The 22,350-nt window shown below is 41.4% G+C and overlaps 1 protein-coding gene across 3 annotated transcripts; it reads left to right on the top strand.

Annotated features, from left to right (window-relative positions):
- Positions 1-20,902, top strand: LOC124113086 (G-protein coupled receptor 157-like). 3 transcript variants are annotated; one of them, XM_046473340.2, is made up of 5 exons: positions 1-99; positions 13,691-14,170; positions 15,887-16,098; positions 16,894-17,082; positions 18,826-20,902. In XM_046473340.2, exons 2-5 carry the CDS (start codon positions 13,720-13,722, stop codon positions 19,096-19,098), a joined length of 1,125 nt encoding a protein of 374 aa, XP_046329296.1. In that variant the 5' UTR covers positions 1-99; positions 13,691-13,719; the 3' UTR covers positions 19,099-20,902. The 3 variants fall into 3 exon arrangements, with proteins under 3 accessions (XP_046329296.1, XP_046329294.1, XP_046329295.1); XM_046473338.2 differs by lacking the exon at positions 1-99 and adding an exon at positions 10,863-11,074; XM_046473339.2 differs by lacking the exon at positions 1-99 and adding an exon at positions 11,154-11,284.
- Positions 20,903-22,350: the final 1,448 nt, after the last annotated feature.

Genomic DNA, 22,350 nt, shown 5'->3' with positions numbered 1-22,350 from the left:
CCCTTGGTCTCCCACCTAATGGCGACGTTTCAGAGATCTCTCCGTGAGTCTAGTGAGGATGGTGGATCACTGACTGTCGCCTGTCCCATTGTGTACAAGGTATGTGCTGTTGTCTAAAGAGTACTAAGAGTAAGTGCTGTACGCGTTGAAGATTTCCATGTCTACCCAGACAATATAACATGTCATGACCACCCACATGGCACAACGCATAGGCAACACTTTTTTGCTGATTCCAATAAATGTCTGTTTGGGAATTAAACTATGCCCCACGTGGGATCCCGTGGCACAAAAGATCCCCAGTGTCCATGGCTGTCGTAACAACCGACTGACGTCATTGAAATGATCGGACCGTGTTGGAACTAACTAAATATGGATGCAAAATATTTCCCCTCGGTCTTTTTCAGTTGAGGTAAAGTTATCTCCCTTTTTCTGACCGCCTCCATAACGATTCGATTCAACATCCAATGGCGAGAAACTCTTTCTATTCTCATCACAGATGTACATCTACAACAGCTTAATCTATTCATATCACACATTCATAACATAAACATTCTGAACTCACCATATTTCTAGTTAGAATTCCGTGATTCCTTTTCCTCTTGCTTCCTCTCACAGCTGGCATGTTTCTCCTTGTCGAATGGTCTCCTGCCATTCGTCAGTTCTCTCCCGCATCTGCCTCAGTCACTCTGCTTCCAGTAGTTTGTACTCAATGACCCCGGCCCGGCTCCGCATTTGGACAAGGCAGGGTAGGTGGCACCAGGCGGGTAGAGCATCTCATGCTGGTCTAAATCTGATACAAGGTATAAGTAACCCGTGTAACTTCATAAATGATGTCATAAAGTTTTATTATATACATATGAATCAAATAGATCAAGTTATCAGTCACTAGTGACTGACGAGTCTGATGTCTGGAAATAACATCTATGGCAATGTTAATATCACTCTTGCGCCGGAGAAATTATATTATATAGATTTATCTGTTCAGGAGGCATTTTATTTTTTATTGTTTTAAACCAAACTGCTTGAGGCAACTTTGTACACCATCTGTCGACAGATATGAGTCCCATGGGTGTTTGCTAGGACTAGGTTTATTATGTGTATTTCATCATACAGAGAAAAGGGGAAAACAGTGATTTCCTTCATATGTAGGTATTTATGGATAATAACATGTAAGGTGGGTGGGCGGAGATAAAAATCAAATAATTTGTCTATGATAGTCTTTTCCACATTCAGTGTTTTACTTTCATGAGTAATTCAAGTTACAAAATCATTTTAATTAATATTAGATATTTTACTCAAATACAATATAAGAGAGGTCAATCGCATGGGATCACAAGATCTGATATTTATAAGATTGAATTTGTGTCATATCCAAAGACGGTCCCGATGCCAAAAAGAATATAAACATTCGACGGTTCCTAAGTTTTAATAACAATGTAGTATTTGGTTAAACTAACCTGGGCTACGGCGAATTGAGGCTAGCAAAGGAAATGAAGACAAATGTGGGCAAAATGTTGATTTATATCTATTCGGACATTGTTAAGTCCACATGGTTAGAGCATGCTTCGGGAACAGCTGGATCCGAATGTACTAAATGAAAATTCAGGTCCGACCTAAACACCATCCTTCCCATACGCGCGGCCAACTGGACACTGTGGACAATTGTTCAGAAATGCGATTCCAAAGTGAGGTTCCTTACACGTAGTTATTTCGTTGACCACTTCCCTTTTTCTTTTCATTTTAATTCAGGCCTGAAAAGTTATGTTTACGAATAAAATATGACTGGTTTCAGAAACTGTACCTGTTATCCACGTCACTACATACTAATATATATAAACTGTTGATATGAGCGACTCAAACAGATAAAATAATCACGATTGTCTATGACGTCATAATACCATAAACATAGATTATTATACGAGTGTGTGTGTAATACTGCTTTTATTTTTAATGTTTTTGAGCTCTCCCTTTACAAAAATGCGCTGATCACGACCGCCATCACCAAAAATTGTCAAATGACGACAACAATCTTCAGCAATGACGTCATTCAGTGTGACGTCATTCCGGATGACGTAAACAATGCTCCGGTGAGCGTTAAGTGATATTTGCACTAGTGCACATGCAAGTTTTATGAACACGGTTATTACAAACTCAATAGGGTTATAGTGAGTGAGTGAGTTAGTGAGGTTTTACGCCGATTTTAGCAATATTCCAGCAATATCACGGCGGGGGACACCAGAAATGGGCTTCACACATTGTACCCATGTCGGGAATCGAACCCGGGTCTTCGGCGTGACGAGCTAACGCTTTAACCACTGGGCTACCCGACCGCCCCCAATAGGGTTATAAACATCATGACAACCTACAGTGTTACTTCGGCCGTTTCACAAATCACCCAAGATAACGGTAACTTTAAGAAAATTTGTGAAAAGGAAACCAAGTCCGAGTTCGACATTACGTCGTCATGACATCATCTCCATTATGACGTCATAGAAAAAAATTATGTCTTCAGATACACATTGCTTCCTCTGGCTGTATTCATTTCTGAGGTTGGAGCTGGTCTCGCTAGACCCAACCTAACAACGCCAGCCGCACACGCTAGGTATCACGCCTGTGATATAAATGCGTGGCGCATTTTCACCAATGTGACCTTGAAACATAAACTTTTAAGATAACGCTTGATAAATAAAACATAATCTCCACTGGGACCTTTGAGAATTTTTTAAAAAGGAAAAAATATTATTCAGCATTGATATTGATCATAGATGTTTGAGGATGGTTTTATGGTGTGTGTTTTTGTTGTGGCGTGGCGATATTGTGTGGAGCATGCGATTGAACGATAATATGAATATGGTACTACCAATCTGTCATGATCCTGTTTCTATCAAAATCGTGTACAATTTACCTATTTAGTCATTATATCGTTTTAAATCTATGAAATAAAGGCATGGGTTCGCTTTTATTTAGGAGTTGTTATTTTTTTGAAATCGTTAGTCAAAATTTATAAAACACGTGCAGCGGGATTCGGTAAAGAACAGGTTCCAAGTTTTTAATGCGTTGGGCTTTAGGGGTAGACTAGGTCTTAGTAACCAATGTTGGACGTCAGAGCGACTCACTGGAGCAGGTGGTCAGGCTCGGTGACTTGGTTGAGTGTCATCGTACCCCGACGTTGTAGATCGGTGCTCATGATATCAATCACTGCATTATCAGGTCCAGACTTGGTTATTTACAGGCCGCCGTCATTTAGCTGGAATATTGCTGAGTGCGGCGTGAACAACAAACACACAATTTCTTAGCCGGCTCTTATGGATCGCCGGGGTAAACAGGTTGCCACTCCCTGACTTGGCTGGCTGTGTCATCGTGGCCTCTGATAACGTTAATCGTAACATCAATCATAGTTTTTTCGGTCACATAATCTACATACAGGCCTTCGTGATACATCTTGACTATTCTGGGGTGCAAAATTGCTATTTAGTAATATAACTAATTCAATGACTATCGACAAAAACTATCGATGAATTTTTTGTTACCAAATTACGAAGTAATGTTACTAATTTATTTTGATCTGGTAATAATACAAAATAGAAAATAAATGAATTAATAATTTTACTAAATATAGATTGAAGTTGCGTCCTAAAGGCTAAAAGATCTGAATGCAGTGTTAAGCAACATTCACTGACCAACGAAAAAAAGGAACATAAGCACTTTGTATAAGATTGTATCCTGGGAGTCACTACGGTGAGATATTTAACAAGCAAAAACCTAATGTTTCTTCTACGGAGTCAAATGTCAGGATGTAGAACAGCTAACTAGGGCAAGGACACACTCGGACGAATCCATTAATAGTCATGGGTGCGTATAACTGCTGTCTCTAAATACACTGGGTGAGTGAAAGATCTATTTTTTCGCAGTGAACAACATTCCAGCTGTATAACGACGGCCTGTAAGTATCTGAGACAGGGTCATTTGAACCAGTGGTTGATAGTATGAGCAACCAGTCATGTCAGGTTCTACTCCGTCTAGCATAGTACACGTTGCTTACATTTTGCGATTTTTTAATTCCAGAAATAATTGTTTCTGTTTTAACACGAATATAAAAGTAGGAAAATAAATAATAACCATTTATTGTTTTCTATTTTTGTCTTGAACGTAGCGCAAACTAAATACTTTGTCTCTAAAGAGCAAATTAGGCATAATTTGCTACTTGTCCTTGTCAAATCAATCGATTTATATATATCGACATTTTCTCAAATATACCGATAGATCGACCTCGGTACCTCGAATCTATTATATGGTCTCTGCTCGAATAAACCGATATATCGACCACATTATCTGAAATATACCGATATATCGACCTCGGTACCTCGAATGAACCGATATATCGACAGAGATATTTGGACTGTACCGATGTTGAATTTGGTATCTGGAATGTATTGATATATCGAATTCGGTACCTAGAATGTACCGATATAAAGAATTCCGTGTTTAAAATTTACCGAAGGATCGAACTCCGTGTTTTGAATCTACCGTCCTATAGAATGCGGTATTTGCGATTATAGTACCATATAATATATAATCACACGTCTTTAAGAGAGAGATCAACTTTCCCAATGATGTGTTCTAAATGTAACATTGTACGCGTTATACTGAAGTTGGAATTAGTTATCTGGAAGATTACTGATCCTCGCTCTAATAGCTAACTAAAATAATCGAATGTAATAGACATTGTTTAACAGTTTAAAATGACACAGAGCACATTTTTACCAATGTTCTCTCAAGTACAGACCAAAAACTACATTATTTCCACCTTGAAAACAGCCCACGTAACCTCATTTACTCCAAATCATCGCAAACTGTATTTGATTTATAACGTTCCAAAGAGATTCTGGAGACTGTGTTTCAATTAAAAAGACGGCCACATACTCTCCGTGGCCCAGGTTGACACCCTTCCTACAGAAAAAGGGAAAAGTCAATACAAATCAACACTCTTACCGTCAAAGCAAACCTCCTCGCTTACAAGGGCAGGATTCTGCAGGAGAAGTAATGGTCTTCACAAATACACAACCTACCACGAACCACTGTTGACTCTACTTCGGAATGACACTAGCGTCCCGATGCGATTTCGTTTAAAATGTACGTCATTTTGTATTAACCCAGGAAGCTTTGAAAACACAATGTTACGTTTTGTGGGCAAAGGTTAATCCTCGGGAATACATTTGAAACAAACTAATGATTTCTCTCCAAAAAGACTATACTGAACAGTTCAAAATATGTTCAAATGTACAGAAAGCGACACTTCACAAGAACTATTATAAGGACTTAGACACTGAACAGCTTTTAAAAAAAAAGGGGAGTTTGGCTCGGGGTACTTGGCAGTCCCGGCAAATAACGTTCAAGTCAGTTTTAAAAACCCCAATACAAACACTGCTGACTCAGATTCCTTGGTGCAATCCAGAAAGGAACAGGCAGTGGGCAATGAGGTGAGGTGAGGTGAAATGGGGTTTAACGTCGCGTTCAAGATTACTGCACTTGCAGAGCGACGTGCATGAATGCCCAACACAAACAAAGTATACTGACTCCGAGCCGACCAGTCGCTGTTTTCGTCCCTTAGGCCAGGTTCACACAGTGCCGATTATGGCTCCCGATTGAGATCAGACAGCGCTACGACACGAAAAGTGAAAAAAGTCGGATTACTATTCTCAATGATCTGGAATGTCCTATTATTGTCTCAACGCAGTCGTAAAGGTTCGGATCGGGAAATGTCCAGATAGGTCGGCAAAGCACTCCCGACACTATGGTGCGTCCCGTAACATTCGGGAATCTCAGCCTATTTTGTCTAGTCGGATTACAATCGTGACTATGTCGTGACAGATTCTGCTGTATCGGATCAAAATCGTAACAATGTCCTGTGTTGTCTGGACGGTGGATTGTGGATCGGGACGATGTTGTGATGAACGGGCTTGAATTGTTCATTGCCGTTTCTTGTCGCTTGAGTCCAGATTGCGTCCAGATCTTGCCGAATGCGAACCGTCTTTTTCGGTTCACTGTCCGGTCACTGTCTGATCTCTGTCGGATCGTATGCGGGAGAATCGGGACATTGTGTGGACAGAATCGGTCGTTTTTTACCATGCAGAAGATACAAATCGGGTCAGAGTCGGATTGAGAACGGGAGAATCGGGACGAATTCGGCTGGAAACGGCTGAATCGGGCTTCCTGAACAATATCTGATTGTCTGTTAATTTCCCGCCACGAATCAAAGGATCTTGATCAGACTTTTGACAAAATTTTTTTATCTTAAATGGTCCTATCAAAGACGGCAGTAAAAATCCCGAATGTGTGACTGGCAGCAAGGAAACAAGAAGTACCATCTTTTAACATCTTTTGGTATGACGCAACCGGGGACCACGCGCTCTTCTGGCGGATGCTCTACCACTAGACCACGGAGGCGGTCAGTGCGCAATGACTTTGCACAACCTCAGATGCTATGATACATATAGGATATAGTAAAAAATCCAGTCCAGACCCGTGAAGATCCGGGGTAGATTAGGTCATCAGCAACCCATGCTTGCCGTAAAAGGTTTTTACTGGTTATTTTTCACTTCTCTTGAAACATTGCTTTAAAACTCTTTGAGCACGGCATATTTGGACAGACCCATCCCTGACCCCGGCTCAATCCTCTGAAACGGCGGTCTGTAAATACTCGAGTCTGGACCAGATAATCCAGTGATTGACATCATGAGCAACATTCTACGCAATTGGGATATGATGACATGCATGAACCAAGTCAACGAGCCTGACCACCCGATCCCGTTAGTCGCCTCTTCCGACAAGCATGGGTTGCTGATGACCTATTCACTGCCTGGATCTTTACGAGTCTTCAGCAGAATGCAAAGGTGTGATTTCTTATAGTTAGTATATTCCATAAGAAGGAAATATTTCAGTATCCTTTTCAAAAGCTGAGTAGTATAGGTGCAGTGTATACTATATGCCCTTTACCATTAATGGTTTTAAAAATAAATAAATATCAATATCATCTGATATATCTATGAAATGCTTGCTTCGTCAATACATTTCGCCTGTTATATTGTCATATTTTACTGCTTTGACCCTTGACACATCTTGATCAGTTGCTTGACATTAAACACGCACTCTTCACGTAATGATTTGTTTACACGTTACCGTGGCAACGCAATAAACATCGACTTGTAATTTCACACTTTGATTTATTAATGCCATTTTCGCTTCTTGAATCAAATATGTAATTTCCGCTCGCACTTAACTGATACCGTGACTCAACCGCTTTATCCCGTACTCCTGTAATCTGTGGCGCGCAGTGTGCACAGTATTGACTGCTGGGGGCATTTACAGGGGAAATCCACGCACCAAACACGTTTGTTTTACCATGTCAGTGAAACTCCAACATGAAATCACCATTTCACACCGTGGTAGGTACATGTATGTTTGTTTAGTAATCGGCGGACAAAACAGTGTACTCTGATAAATGTGCAGTAGACACTTCAATAGTGTGGCTTGACTCTGTTCGTCAATGTATGTGTTGATATGGTTGTTGTTTGAGAGAGCGTTTGTAGCTGTGTGTATGTGTTGATATGGTTGTTGTTTGAGAGAGCGTTTGTAGCTGTGTGTATGTGTTGTTATCGTTGTTGTTTGAGAGAGCGTTTGTAGCTGTGTGTATGTGTTGATATGGTTGTTGTTTGGGAGAGCGTTTGTAGCTGTGTGTATGTGTTGATATGGTTGTTGTTTGAGAGAGCTTTTGTAGCTGCGTGTATGTGTTGATATGGTTGTTGTTTGAGAGAGCGTTTGTAGCTGTGTGTATGTGTTGATATGGTTGTTGTTTGGGAGAGCGTTTGTAGCTGTGTGTATGTGTTGATATGGTTGTTGTTTGAGAGAGCGTTTGTAGCTGTGTGTATGTGTTGTTATCGTTGTTGTTTGAGAGAGCGTTTGTAGCTGTGTGTATGTGTTGATATGGTTGTTGTTTGGGAGAGCGTTTGTAGCTGTGTGTATGTGTTGATATGGTTGTTGTTTGAGAGAGCGTTTGTAGCTGTGTGTATGTGTTGATATCGTTGTTGTTTGAGAGAGCTTTTGTAGCTGCGTGTATGTGTTGATATGGTTGTTGTTTGAGAGAGCGTTTGTATCTGTGTGTATGTGTTGATATCGTTGTTGTTTGAGAGAGCGTTTGTAGCTGTGTGTATGTGTTGATATCGTTGTTGTTTGAGAGAGCGTTTGTAGCTGTGTGTATGAGTTGTTATCGTTGTTGTTTGAGAGAGCGTTTGTATCTGTGTGTATGTGTTGATATGGTTGTTGTTTGAGAGAGCGTTTGTAGCTGTGTGTATGTGTTGATATCGTTGTTGTTTGAGAGAGCGTTTGTATCTGTGTGTATGTGTTGATATCGTTGTTGTTTGAGAGAGCGTTTGTAGCTGTGTGTATGAGTTGATATCGTTGTTGTTTGAGAGAGCGTTTGTAGCTGTGTGTATGAGTTGTTATCGTTGTTGTTTGAGAGAGCGTTTGTAGCTGTGTGTATGTGTTGATATCGTTGTTGTTTGAGAGAGCTTTTGTAGCTGCGTGTAGGCGCGTTTAGGTCAATAAGACAAACTCAACTCTACGTTGACATCACTACTACTACTACTACTACTACTACTACTACTAGAGATACTACTTCAACTACTGCTGCTGCTACTACTACTACTACTACTAGAGATACTACTTCAACTACTGCTGCTACTACTACTACTACTACTACTACTACTACTAGGACTGCTACAACTAAAATAACTACTACTTCGACTGATACTACAACCACTACTAATACGACTGCTACAACTAAAATTACTACTACAACTGCGAAAGCGCTGGCGTAGTAGTAGACAAGCTCTCCGGTATCCCCTGCTTGTAGTAAAAGATGATCAATGAGGATCAGGTGGTAATTTGTCAGCTGGCTGGGCGGGTGTCAACGTCCACCCACTATACCAGAACGAAGGACGTACGGGTGGCCCAGGGCTATAATTTCTCCTCCATCTCCTTCCCCTGCTAGAATCCGCTGGTCATTGATTCGGATCCCAGATTCCATCTCGTTGGTTTCATAAACTTCGCTTCAGGCCTCCTTTTAAAAACCCCAAGAAACTGAAACGTAATTCTATAAGTGTAATAATGTAAGACCTAACTATGACAACTGCTGATGGTACGACTAATATTCTTGGGCCCGTGAAGATCCAGGGTAGAATAGGTCCTCAGCAACCCATGTTTGCCGTAACAAGTGACTATGCTTGTCGTAAGAGGCGACTAATGGGATCGGGTCTTCAGGCTCGCTAACTTGGTTGATGCATGTCATCGTATCCCAATTGTGTGGATCGATGCTCATAATGTCAATCACTGGATTGTCTGGTCCAGACTCGATTATTTACAGACCGCCGCCATATAGCTGGACTATTGCTGATTGCGGCGTTAAACAACAAACAAACATAACTAATGCTCCTGGTGATCATTCTGCGTGGTACCTGTGAAGAGTTACAATGTAGTTTTATTGGCAGCATGTTTTCCAACAATACTGATAGTGAATTGTGAAATAAACATATGAACCTTTGGAAAAATTGTACGAACGCTTCGCTAATTGTATGTTATATTTTATGCGCGGTTCAAAGAACGACGAGGTCCCCGTTTCCTTCTGTTATTTTTAATACAGATGTTTTTCAAAAGGTATCTAAAGAGCGAAATTAGAATCTGCATCTCATCTTTTCTTATACTCGATCTCGGAGGGAGTTTGCACTTTATTGGTCGCGCATTGAATAATGTCTATGGTGGAATCATCAGCTTCGAATGCTGTATTCATACGCCAACTTGCTACCCGTGACTCTCTTTGTCCAACGTAGATACTGTTACAACACAACTTCTGGACAAAAGAGAGTAAACAAACTGGATACGACCCCCGAGGTACAAGCGTCACCAAAACATTACTAGGAGGAAAACCGTCGCCGAGACACTGCAAACGTATGGTCCCAAAATACATATGTGATGCCCGTATCAAATACATCACCACTGAATAACCATGTCTTGTTTGTTCATTTCAAACCACCATTAAACATGGGTGTCTACTTTCGTTTGCCCGGCAGTTTATTGCAACTCGTGCATTTCGCTTTCGCTCGTTACCTACGTTGAAATAAAAACCGCATCTCACGGGGCTGGGATTTCATCGAAATAGATATGTTGTCCTCTTATATTCTTGAAAAAAATATGCTTCATACTGTTCAATAAAAAGGATATTCTCTGGCAAAAAATTACATTGTTGCAAGGTGTTCTTCTTTAAAAAAAATAAATGATTCTGCGCATAGTTTTAATGAAAAAAATCAATCTGTTTTTGCAGCTGCAGCTGAAAAAATATATAATCCCCAGGCAAAATATCCACACCTTTTGTAAAACCCACCGGCAAGTTCTTCATTTCTGCGTGAGGAGAAAAAACGCAATTTCTATTTTATTATTTCGAGAGCTCTGTTTATCGATTTAAATATCCAGGATGATAACTAAATGGTGCTGACAGACCAAGGGTCATAATCGGGAGGATGCGGGATTCGATCGCACAATCAGCAGATCCTGGCATGACTAAAGGGACGCAACTCTGCGCAGTCAGTTGGGAAGGGACTTTGTAAAATATCTTATACAGTATCAACATGATGCTTATTTCATATCTTTGAGGTATTTTAGCCGTTTATTCTTGTAAAGTCAAGGTAACCTCTCACTGGAATGAAGGATCATAACAGTACTGTCGCGCATGTACGTTCACCCCTGTTATCGACATGCAATATACAAGATAACGCCCCATCGGTAAGTGCGAATAGGATGATATCAACATGCTATGAACAACCTATATCGACGTTATCTGCTGCAGAGGGAGTCGACGTGGAGGTGAAAGGTCAAAGCCGTCATTGTGATGACATAAACGCGTATATTCAGAGATCAGCTCATTGGCATCAGATCCCACAAATTAAGGATGAAATCGACATGCTCCGTGATAGCTGCTGAAAGTGACATGAACATGCTTGGATGAAAAGTACAAGAAACTAAGGTAGGAAATCCATCCGCACTGTCCGGCTCTATTTATAACCTACACAGTACCTTACAGCATGATCAGATACAAGTATTCCAGTGTTATGTATACTCTCATTAACCCAGACCGCTGTACAATCCTACGTGTGAGGAATTTCTCTCTTCACTAAGACCTCGATGTATTGGTGTGGAAATCTATAATCCATAAGACGGGATGAAAACTGTCCGGGTAAACGAGTTACATTGTATTTTCTATTGCGTCGTTTGCAAAACTATTGTTTCGTCATACCGCCTGGATTAAAAGTCTTGCCAAATCTGTTTACATTATTATTTCGATTCTCAATCCGATTCTTATCACAAATCCACATTTCATAACAAACCCAAAATATGTTAGAATGTTGTTCATGGTATTAAATTGGTGGAAAACGAGTTTTAAAATGATGTCAAATAAATTAGATTATAAGGTATCGAATTGGAGTCATATACATATATAAGTTTATTGTTTTTGAAAAGGGTGGTGAGTTTTTATATTCTTGAGTCAGATTTATTTTGTATGCATGCTCTTCGGGGATAAAAGAGGACAAAACTTTTTACTCCTGCCGCCTCGTATTCGAGATTCTAAGTGGTGCTTAAATATGAATAACAAAATGCGCCTTTTACGACCAAGTTCAGGGTTATGACTGCTTCCTTGCTTGGGATTTATCTAGACTTGCTCATGTTATGTGAAAATACCTTTGAAATTAGGAAAATAAGAACTTTACAATAACAAAATAGCGATTTCCCCCAATTTCCCTGCCAAGGGCACTTAGTACCCTATTGGGTGGCAGTGATAACAAATGTTGAATACTATACACAATAAGAACCGATTACTGATGCCTCCTTCGTCCTCCAATAGTTTCCCAGCACCAAAAAGTAGATGGTTGTTCACCACAGGTTTGGCTGGTTCAGACTCGATCATAATATTCCCCAGTGATGTAGAACGATATCCACTCACTCGCTATCCATTGCCATTCTGCCATATGTATACATCTTTACATTGAAAATATAAATAAGGTTCACTATGTGAAAATCTTATCTGTGAACAGCTTAAGCTGAGATAGTGTATGGTACTACATATTGTCAGAGTACAACAGGGTTAATTGACTCTCGGTGGAGATATGCCACCGTCAGTGAGGTCATGGTGGATCAGATATTATTAATACACACAGAAGCGAGTGAAATCATGTCTATATTTAATTACGGGCAAATCGCTGTGTAGAGCCACACGGGCATCTGGCAAAGTGGGGAAATTATATACCTATGTTCAACGTTATATATAACAATTGGGACGAAAAAACCCCAACAATGTCATACTTCAAACTGTATGTCATGTTTTAGTAACCTCTAAGTTCGTATCATGCTTAAGATCAAGAGAACAGCGGGAATCGATCCAGGGTTAGCTTAGGTTAACCGACATGCCAGCCATGGAGATAAAGAGGATGACTGCAGGTTTTTACTGGTAATTTTTCACTTCTCTTGAAACATTGTTTTAAAACTCTTGGAGCCCGGCGTGTTTTGACAGACCCGTCTATGACCCTGGCGTGAGTCTGGAAAAGTGCAAGCAGCCACACACACACACGTTCATGCACGTCGCTGTATTAGCTCAATCATCTGTGAAACCCAATTTCACCTCACCTTGTCTGTCCAATACACAATTATTTACAGACCGCCGTGATGTACTAGTACATATCTGGAACATACTACGGCGAACAACACTCTCACCCGTGAAGATCCGGGGAAGAAAAGGTCTTCAGCAACCCATGCTTGCTGTAAGAGGCGACTATGCTTGTCGTAAGAGGCGACTAACGGGATCGGATGGTCAGGCTCGCTGACTTGGTTGATGCATGTCATCGTGTCCCAGCTGCATGGATCGATGCTCATATCAATCACTGGATTGTCTGGTTCAGACTCAATTACTTACAAACCGCCATCATATTGCTGGAATATTGCCAAGTACGGCGGTAAAAAACACAGAAACAAACACTTCCCTAAACGGCCGGTCTCCTAACGCCGTATGGACACGATTTCAATGTTTTGTCTTGTTGTCTTGTTGTTGGTGTGTTCGCTCGTTACGTCGAAGACGGGTTGGATTCCCCTTATGGATGGAAACAAGGTCTTGGTGTCCCCCAATTATCCAGTTCATCATGTCTCCATCCTATTATGATACATACCCTGGGTCCATTCACCGTCAAAGCTTCGTTTCTGAATTGACGTCACCATCTCAAACTCTCTTATTACGAACGTAGCACAAGGCTTCGCTCCATCTATTTGGGTGACTGTATTTAGCGTCATTTCCTGTAGGTTTCAGACTTTTCAAAGTAGTAGAAAGGAAACACAATACACTGGATAATCGAGGGTGAACGAGTTTTTTACTTGATGGAATATTACTACAAGCAACGTTAAATCACACCCGCTCTTATGTGTTGCTAATTCAGGTCCCAGTTGCTCAACGCGACCTTAGCGCAACGACTGTCATACGTCTATTCTGATGTGTGAGAGTTACGATCGTCGTAGCGCAAATAATCATATATTTGTATGTACAAAACATGGACACTATTGCACCACAATATAATACATGTAGAACTTGTGATTTCAGCACTGTGATCAACTCAACACCGAGAGACCATGGTTCACGAAACCCAGACCGAGGCTCCGGTCAGTCCGAGCCCCAACGCGACCTTCACCTCAGTCGACGCCGCTTACGTCATCATAACCAACGGCCTGTCCGTCATGTCCATTGTCGGCAACCTCGTCATCATCGGGTGCTACTATTTGTACAACGACATCAGAACAACTGGTCGCAAACTTTTCGTCTCCCTCAGCATCGCAAACTTCATCATGTGTGTAGGGGCATTGCTGCAAGCGGCGACGTTCTACAAGAGCACGGAGCGGGTGCCGCAGGAACGTAGTGTGTTGTGTGAGACAGCAGCGTTGTTCACAGTGTACTCGAACACGGCGACGTGTCTGTGGACGGACGCCATCGGCTTCTATCTGTTCCTCTGTGTGACGTTACGCTTCATCGTGGTGGCCAATAGGGTGACGTGGCTGTTCCATATCTTTTCATGGGTTATGCCAGGTACTTGGTATGACAAATACATTTCCTTGTTATTATGATTATACATTTGAAACAAGAGTATGATGTTAGAAATTATGAAAGTGACCAAATCTGTTTGTCCAAAGTGTATACGACCCTTGAAGATCTGGGTTAGATCTTCAGCAACCCATGCTTGTCGTAAGAGGCGACTATGCTTGTCATAAGAGGCGACCAACAGGATCGGGTGGTCAGGCTTGGTTTATGCATGTCATCGTAACCAATTGCGAAGATCGATGTTCATGCTGTCAATCACTCAGTTATCTTGTCCTGATTCGAATATTTACAGACCGCCGTCATATAGCTGGAATATTTCTGAGTGCGGCGTTAAAAAAACAAACAAATAAATAAAGTGTATACTGCAACCCCTTTAAAACGCAGCATTCATCATGATGTTTATTGATATTTCTGCTCCCTTATTTCGGAATTACTATTTTAGTTTGAGGTAAACAAGGCTGAAAAGCGATTATTATTGTTTTAAATTTTATTAATTATTTCCGAGGGGAAATGTCACGTGACCAAGATGTAACTTTCCGATACTTTTATCGAAATCGTTGAAATCGCGATAACATTTGTCAACAGAAAATAAGAAGACAAAGAAATCCTCTTTTGTTGTCACGACGCTAAAGTGGCTGTCCAAATAAGTCGCTGTCATAAGCTCGAGAAATCCAGTGCTAAATTACTGGTGGTGGTTACTTCCGAAACGAAGTTATGGTGGCGAACGGGTCCAGGGTATTTATCAAGTAGCATGGCGATGTAATATACAAGATAGTCGAGAATGGCACATCGTGCTTCATTTCGGTACTTGAACTGACCTAACATCACTGACCTGTTAGTAGTGTTAACGATAATTAAATATTTGCTTGTGAACTTAACTCAGTCGGGTTGTGATAATTGGCCATGATGAAACTGAGTTAAAAAATAATCACCACCAAGAATATCCACATATACACACCTGGCACACATTGAAATCGACTCTTGAATACAATGTCAGTTATCAAGCAATGTTTCCGAGGCAAGGGAGTTAACTGTCTAGTCCAGTTGCCACCCTTGTCGAATATAATTATAATCAGTTAACACCCTTGCCTCGGAAACATTGCTTGATAACTGACAATGTATTCAAGAGTCGATTTCATTTACCGCATGGAATTTGAAAAGTATGTTTTTATTGCCATTAAAATAACTTGCGCAGGATTTAAAGTGACACGAGTCCATCTTGATGAGGGGCGATGCTCCACGGTCTGTTGTCCATGTTCAGTGTAGGTTTAGACGTTGTGTTGTCTGGTATAACATTTTAGTGAGCGGACAAAGAGGAATGACTTGAGAGTGAGTGAGTTGAGTTTAACGCCGCTTTGAGTAGTATTCTATTTACATCACGACGCTTAATGTGAGTGGAGGCCCGAAGTGATGCAGATCTCCACGAGCACGGGTATCTTGCTGACAAACCTAGAAGCAATATCGGGGCGAACCACAATGATAGGTTGCTGTCAACGAACTGCAGCGCCTTAGAGGACAGGGACGCACGTGCCGCCGTGACTTGAAAGAAACTGCCTTTAACATTACGACTGTCTTAACCCTTACGCTTATCCGCTTGACGGGCGTGATGTGGCTTCACTTTGAAAACCAGCATATAATTTGTTGCGTTCACCCCAACCATTCCCTCAAACCGCCATCGTGATGCTATGGCATCTTTTGTTTCAGCCGTCGTTGCCTTCTCGGCCGGCGCCTCCGACGTGTACGGTTACGATGACACGTTTCTGCGTAAGCACCGTCGCCCAGCGCCATGTTGGATCAGCGACAGAGTCTCCAACAAGATGGACTGGTACTTTGTCACTATCGAAGGCTGGATGCTCGCGTCCTACCTGGCGTCTATCCTGCTCTATACGGTCATCTCGTGCAGCGTCAAGTGTCAGGTACGTCATCAACGTCGTTGTCGTTAAAGGTAGACCCGTGAAGATTCGGGGTAGAATAGGTCTTCAGCAACCCATGCTTGCCGTAAAAGGCGACTATACTTGACGTAAGAGGCGACTAACGGGGTCGGGTGGTCAGGTTCGCTGACTTGGTTGATGCATGTCATTGTATCCCAATTGCGTGGATCGATGCTTATGATGTCAATCACTGGATTGTCTGGTCCAGACTCGATTAATTACAGACCGCCGTCATATAGCTGGAATGCTGAGTGCGAAACAAACAAACAAACAAACAAACACTTTCATCAACAGCCTCCTCCTCCATTTATTTGAAGTGAACTCTAGGGCAGAACAGGTCCCCAGCACATACGCTTGTGAAAAAGGGCTAATGAGGATCAAATACATAGATACAATGGCGTAGTTTTGTGTCGAGGTGTCTAACAGATTGGATCGTTGCTGATGCTGTCAGCCACTCGTTCACCTGGCTCAGAATCCTTTATTTACTGATGTCGTCATATAGCTGAAATATGCTGAATGCAAAAGCTTAGATTAGGTCAAACCAAGCACATTGCTTACTCGGAAATAGACAAGAAACCTGATGGCTTATTATTCCAGTTACGGGTTTTTGAATACAAGAAGGCGGAAAACACAACCGTTTTGTTCAGATCTGGTATCAATTCACTTTCGATGACATATTGTAAACGTAATTTAATGTCAGTGATTAAGGAAGTGATTGGTGTGCAGATTGGTATTTTAACTCACACTGGCCTTGTCAAACCGTTTGCCTTTTATTACTAGGCAGTCAAAAAGATTGACCGGAACTACGTCATAGAGGACATGGCGATTCAGACAGCCAATAAACAACTCCGTTACATCCCCCTCATCTTCATATGTCTGCGCATCTGGGGAACATTCTACTTCCTGTTTGTCCAGTACGGTCCGGCCAAGGGAAGGGACATGTTTGGTGATTCGTTACTTATTATGAAGGTGAGCTGTGCTGTAGTAGTCGAAACAAAATAAACTTTCTGATTGGTCGGTAGATCATATCTCAACAAATACTAAAGTATGTGATTGGCTGACCTCAAACCAAGTAAACTGTATCTGAGAGCCCGTTCCACAAAGCTGCTTTACGTCTGCGACTGATACGTGGTCACACTACTTGGTCATTGTGCTCTGCGATGAGAAACGGTTTCCAGGATATTTACTGTAACATAAGGTTCTTTGGAAATAAAACAGCTTCTGAAAACTGCTCCAATAATAAAGAAATTATTACGTCTTCATCCAATTTTTAAAGAAATGATTGTTAGGAGAGGACAAAAACAAACTGTTCAAAGCATGTGTGTACAGTAACTGTAACGCATGTGAGGCAAGAATGTTTTGTAGTAATGTGTAGATGTAGTTACTTTTATCACACGAAGTACAGAGGGAATACATGTAGCTATTAACTTCGTTTGTGTGTACTTGGACAATAAAGGAGTAGGATCAGATCAAACCCATTAAAATCAGATCTTTTGCTCTGATCGATACGATACCACTCTGCGTTGTGATCTGAGAAAAAACCATGAAGACCCGGATTTGAATTGATCTTCAGCGACCCATGCTTGTCTTAAGACGATTAACGGGATCGGGTGGTCAGGCTCACTGACTTGGTTAGTGCATGTCATGGTATCCCAATTACGTGGATCGATGCTCACGATGTCAATCACAGGGTCGTCTGGTCCAAATTCTGTTATTTACAGACTTCCGTCATAGGGCTGGAATATTGTTGAGTGCGGCGTTAAATACAAACAAACAAAACAATCTGAGAACACATCCATAGAAGGTCGCGTCACAGACAGCGGGTCGGGTTCTTCGGCGAATCAGTCATCTGTCAGCTTTCTACAACGATTCGTCTTCATGTTTGTACCCCCTTGATTCGGAAATTTCGATTCGTTCAAAAGAACCCCACACAGAACCAACTTTACTCGTCTGACATAACACGTTTTATTGTCTCGATCAGTCAAGGTGAACTGAAATGGGGTTTGACGTCGCGTTCAAGACTACTGCACTTATATAGCAACGTACATTCACGAATGTGTGTGTGTGCGCGCGTGTGTGTGCGTGCGTGCGTGACTGTGTGTGTGACTGAAGTCCGGACTTATAGCGGGTTTTTAGTGCTAATCCACGGAGATAGCAAGCCGTATTTTAACATGGACATCCCTCTCAGATACATTAGAGGCCGGTCATGTATTGTTGGGAAGGGTGGGTCAGTGGGAATCACGGGAGAGTCCCCAAAATAATACACATACAGTAACAGGGACCACTCATTTTAGTTCGTTATAACCGTGGTTTGTTATAAGCATATAAACAGCAAATGGACGGGATAAACAGTTTGTTATAAACGTAGTTTACAGCATTTTGGTAGGGTCATAAACCAGCTTATACAGACTCCGTTCGCCAGACAGTAACCGATCGGTCAAGCAATATTTAAAACAATTATTAGAGCCCGAGTCCCGACAACGCTTTGACCTGACACTGAGAGTCTTTGAGTGAGTAACGTAAGGTTTTATCCCGCTTTGAGCAATATTTCAACAAATTCACTGCATGGGCTTAACACATGGGCTTCATATACCCATGGGGGAACCTTTAACCACTAGGCTATCCCACCTCCTGGCACTGAAAACACAGGAACTCAGTGATAGCGTGTATTTCCATATATTTAAATATATGCCTTTATCACCCTACACCCAGGCCATAGGCGACAACTCGATCGGGCTGGCCAACTGTCTGCTGTTCCTGTTGTCAATCAAAGCCATGCGGAAACGAATAGCGAGGTGGTTCAGTGACAGGTGCAAGGGCAAGGTCAGCGTACCCGAAAAATGGCGGCCATCTACCATCGTCAGACGGATACAGAAGAAGAAGCCTCAAGGCCTGGACCTCTCGGGGATATCCCTGGACTTCCCGACGAATGACGACTCGTCCTCCATTATCGACGACGATATCCTCTTTGAACGCGAAGTTTGATCACATCAACTGAACATAGTCCAAGCTAATCCCCACGGGGTTCGAATAGCTTGGAAGAGACATGGCGGTAAACTAACATACCCCTAGGATGGTTATATCAAAATACACAGAGGGGTGTATTATTTCACCGACCACGTTTTGTTTCTTACCAGCTATCCATAGATATAAGCGTACCAGGATGTGCAGTATAAAGTGTTTGAAGACTGACACAATATATATTTTTCAATTCTACTCTTTATTGTTTGAAAGGCCACAGGCCCATACACAACGGATTTATAAGATACAAAGTCAAGGTAACAATTCACTTCGTAACAAAAACGCCCGATGTATGTGCAAAGCCAGTTGATGTTGTGTTAGAAGATCCTTGCAGGACAGTAATGAAGACAATGTTATAGCATTAACATGAGATGAAGACCACTGCGGCAAGTACTTGTTTCTTAGATTTTCGTATACAGGGCAAATAAACATTAAATGGTACTCATCTTCGACAACACTGTCACAAAATGAGCATAACCTTAGGGATTTCTCAACAGATGGAAATCTCCCTGTGTTTTAGATCATTCAGGCCAAGTTTAAAGGAAAATTCCTGTACCGTAAGTTGATTAATAAGATTCAAGTAATGACAGCCAAATGAAACCAAAGACATATGTAAAAGGCAATGTACGTGTACAAGAAGCCAATGTGTTCTTTCCAAGACTATCGAGGTGTGCAAGCATTTTGTAGGCTTTCTTAGGTAAACGGTGTTCAGGCATTTTTTATTTTACACCAATACTTCATGCAACGAGTGTAAGATATAATGTACAATGGGAATGTCCCGCATTCTCGTTGAACCATATTACTTGGTGTTGACATACCAACATTCAAAAACTTGTAACAAGCGAGGACCATGACCTAACTCAACTGCGTTGCTATGGCTATATTTGTGCGCCAGAATCAGTTACAACTTGGGGTACAGCGTTCTGATAACATTCTTAGGGTAGCATAGCTTTAGGTTGTATGTTGGTGTGGTCTTATTCTACCTTAACCTGTAGGACTTCTCTGTACCTGATCTTGAATATCGGATATCCTGCTGGTCCATGGATTTGAAGACAGTAAGGTCTATAGGTGATGCATTGATGGTCTGAACAGATGTTACTCTTGTTGCATCAACCTCCTATGCCACCCCGTACACAGTGAACTCTTCCCTGGCTGTTCAACGATAACCTCGACACATGCATGGCCAGATATGCTTCCTCCATGTATTTGTGCGTGCATTTACTCATCATTTGGTATTTATTTATGGTCTTATTGTACATTCTTGTTTCATTGATTTTAGAGACATTTCATTTGTGTATGACATGCACGTAAAGATGCAAGGTCAGGGTTGCACGAGGCAGTATGTCGAGTTGTCCGTGAGCGAATGGGTCACTTGCTGCAATTGAACCTATGGTCATGACGACTGGTTCCCGGGTGCTTTCTCGGGGAAACAGCTTTGATAGGTTGAGACAGATTCTACAGAGTCTATTTTAAACTAATACAAGGGCCGGGAATGCCATCGTGTTTGATACCCGACACATGTCAGTATTAGGTCACAGTTTTTGCGATATTAAATAAATGTACGTGTAAATATTGCCCTTTGATTGTGCCGTTCCTTCTTGTTGACCATTGTAGCAGACTCTATTATGCCAGCACACACATGGGTGAGTAACCTTATGATCTGTGCACTGCGCTATCGGATACTTGTTACTGTCGTCTTTGGAGAAATATATCCCCTTTGACGAGAAATAAATTCAGAATTTAATTAAATTACTTGAAATCGAGTTCATTCAAGCTTTTTTGTTGTATTTCGTGACAGCTCTACAGTTTAATATGTGCTGATGATGATGTACAGCTAATTAATATCATATCATTTGCTCTGGTACGAAACCTCTGCATCCAGGTCACACCATGAGAACTCCGGGCAAACTTTTACCACCCAATCAAAGCGGGGGAAACAATTGGGTTTTAAATCAACCGGGTGTTTTCGAACTCATTTGGCTTCAATTCTTCACCATCTCGGTTCCTGATTCGGAGTTTTCGATCTCACATGCATTTTTTATACAATTATTCCTTTTGTGGATTCCATGGCGCTCAGATAAGACAGTGTAAACGATCCATGGCACAGTGCGGTCAGAATGACTGCCCCGTCGGAACTGCCTTTTTACGCTCCTTTTTATATACAGAAATGAGATTTGCTGCTCTGAGAAGTTTGAAGTTCATTCAATTGAGGGTTTGACATATCTTAACTCAAAATATCGTGCCATATCTGACACTGATCTGGAACTAGACAAGTGTCTGATTGAGTAAGAACATAGGTCCCCCGCAATCTACGCTTATCTGAGGCCACTAAATGGATCAGGTGGTCAGGCTCGGTGACTTGGTTGGCTGCGTGTCATCGTATCGCATATAAGGTGGATCGATGCTGATGTCAATCACTGGATTGTCTGATCTAGACATGATTATTTACAGGCCGGCATCATATAGCTGGAATATTGCTGACCGCAGCCTTAAACAACAAGCAATAAGTGAGTAAGGTTTTCTCACTCTCAGCAATATTCCAGCTAACATTTTCAGTCAATAGAGCCTGAAAAATGAGACTGGATTTTTGACAGACTGATATGAATTAGACTCATTTATAGTTAGATCTGTTTTGATCTTATGATGATTAAAGTATGCAGTTTACACAATAGACTGGAAGCATATCCTCACCATGCAAAGGAGTAAGCTGACTATAACAGTCAAACTAGACTGGATTTCGTGGCTCAATTGTAGCACCATCAATTTCTATTGCGAGCTATTTCCCACCTTTGTCACACCTGTTGACCAATCAGATTCCATCTTGCACGAAAAGATTTGGAAAGTATCCGTCGACGCCCAGTTGATGGCACCCATGCTTTGCGAATCCTGCAATCGACTGAAATTTGACGGCAGTTGCCATGTTGTTTACGAACCGGATGTCAATTTCGTGACGCAATTTTGATTGGACAATGCATACTGCATAGACTAGTTAGGCCAGTCAAAATTCAAATCAGAAGTTATATGATAAATTTATTTGCAGTTTATGTTAAACAATTCATTTAATTAAACATCTGCCAGTTTTTAATATGATGTTTTGAATAAAATCTAATGTTTGGATTTGCTCTTCCTTACTCAAATACGAATTTCCGCATAGCACTGTTTGTACAGAATAACCATTTTGGTAAAAATACATTTCATTTCGAAGAACATAGTAAT

Source organism: Haliotis rufescens, unplaced genomic scaffold, assembly GCF_023055435.1.
Source record: "Haliotis rufescens isolate VD_foot unplaced genomic scaffold, xgHalRufe1.0.p SCAF_2, whole genome shotgun sequence".
NCBI lineage: Eukaryota > Metazoa > Mollusca > Gastropoda > Lepetellida > Haliotidae > Haliotis > Haliotis rufescens.
Note: the sequence above shows the minus strand (reverse complement) of the source record. Positions and strands in the feature narration are given on the sequence as shown.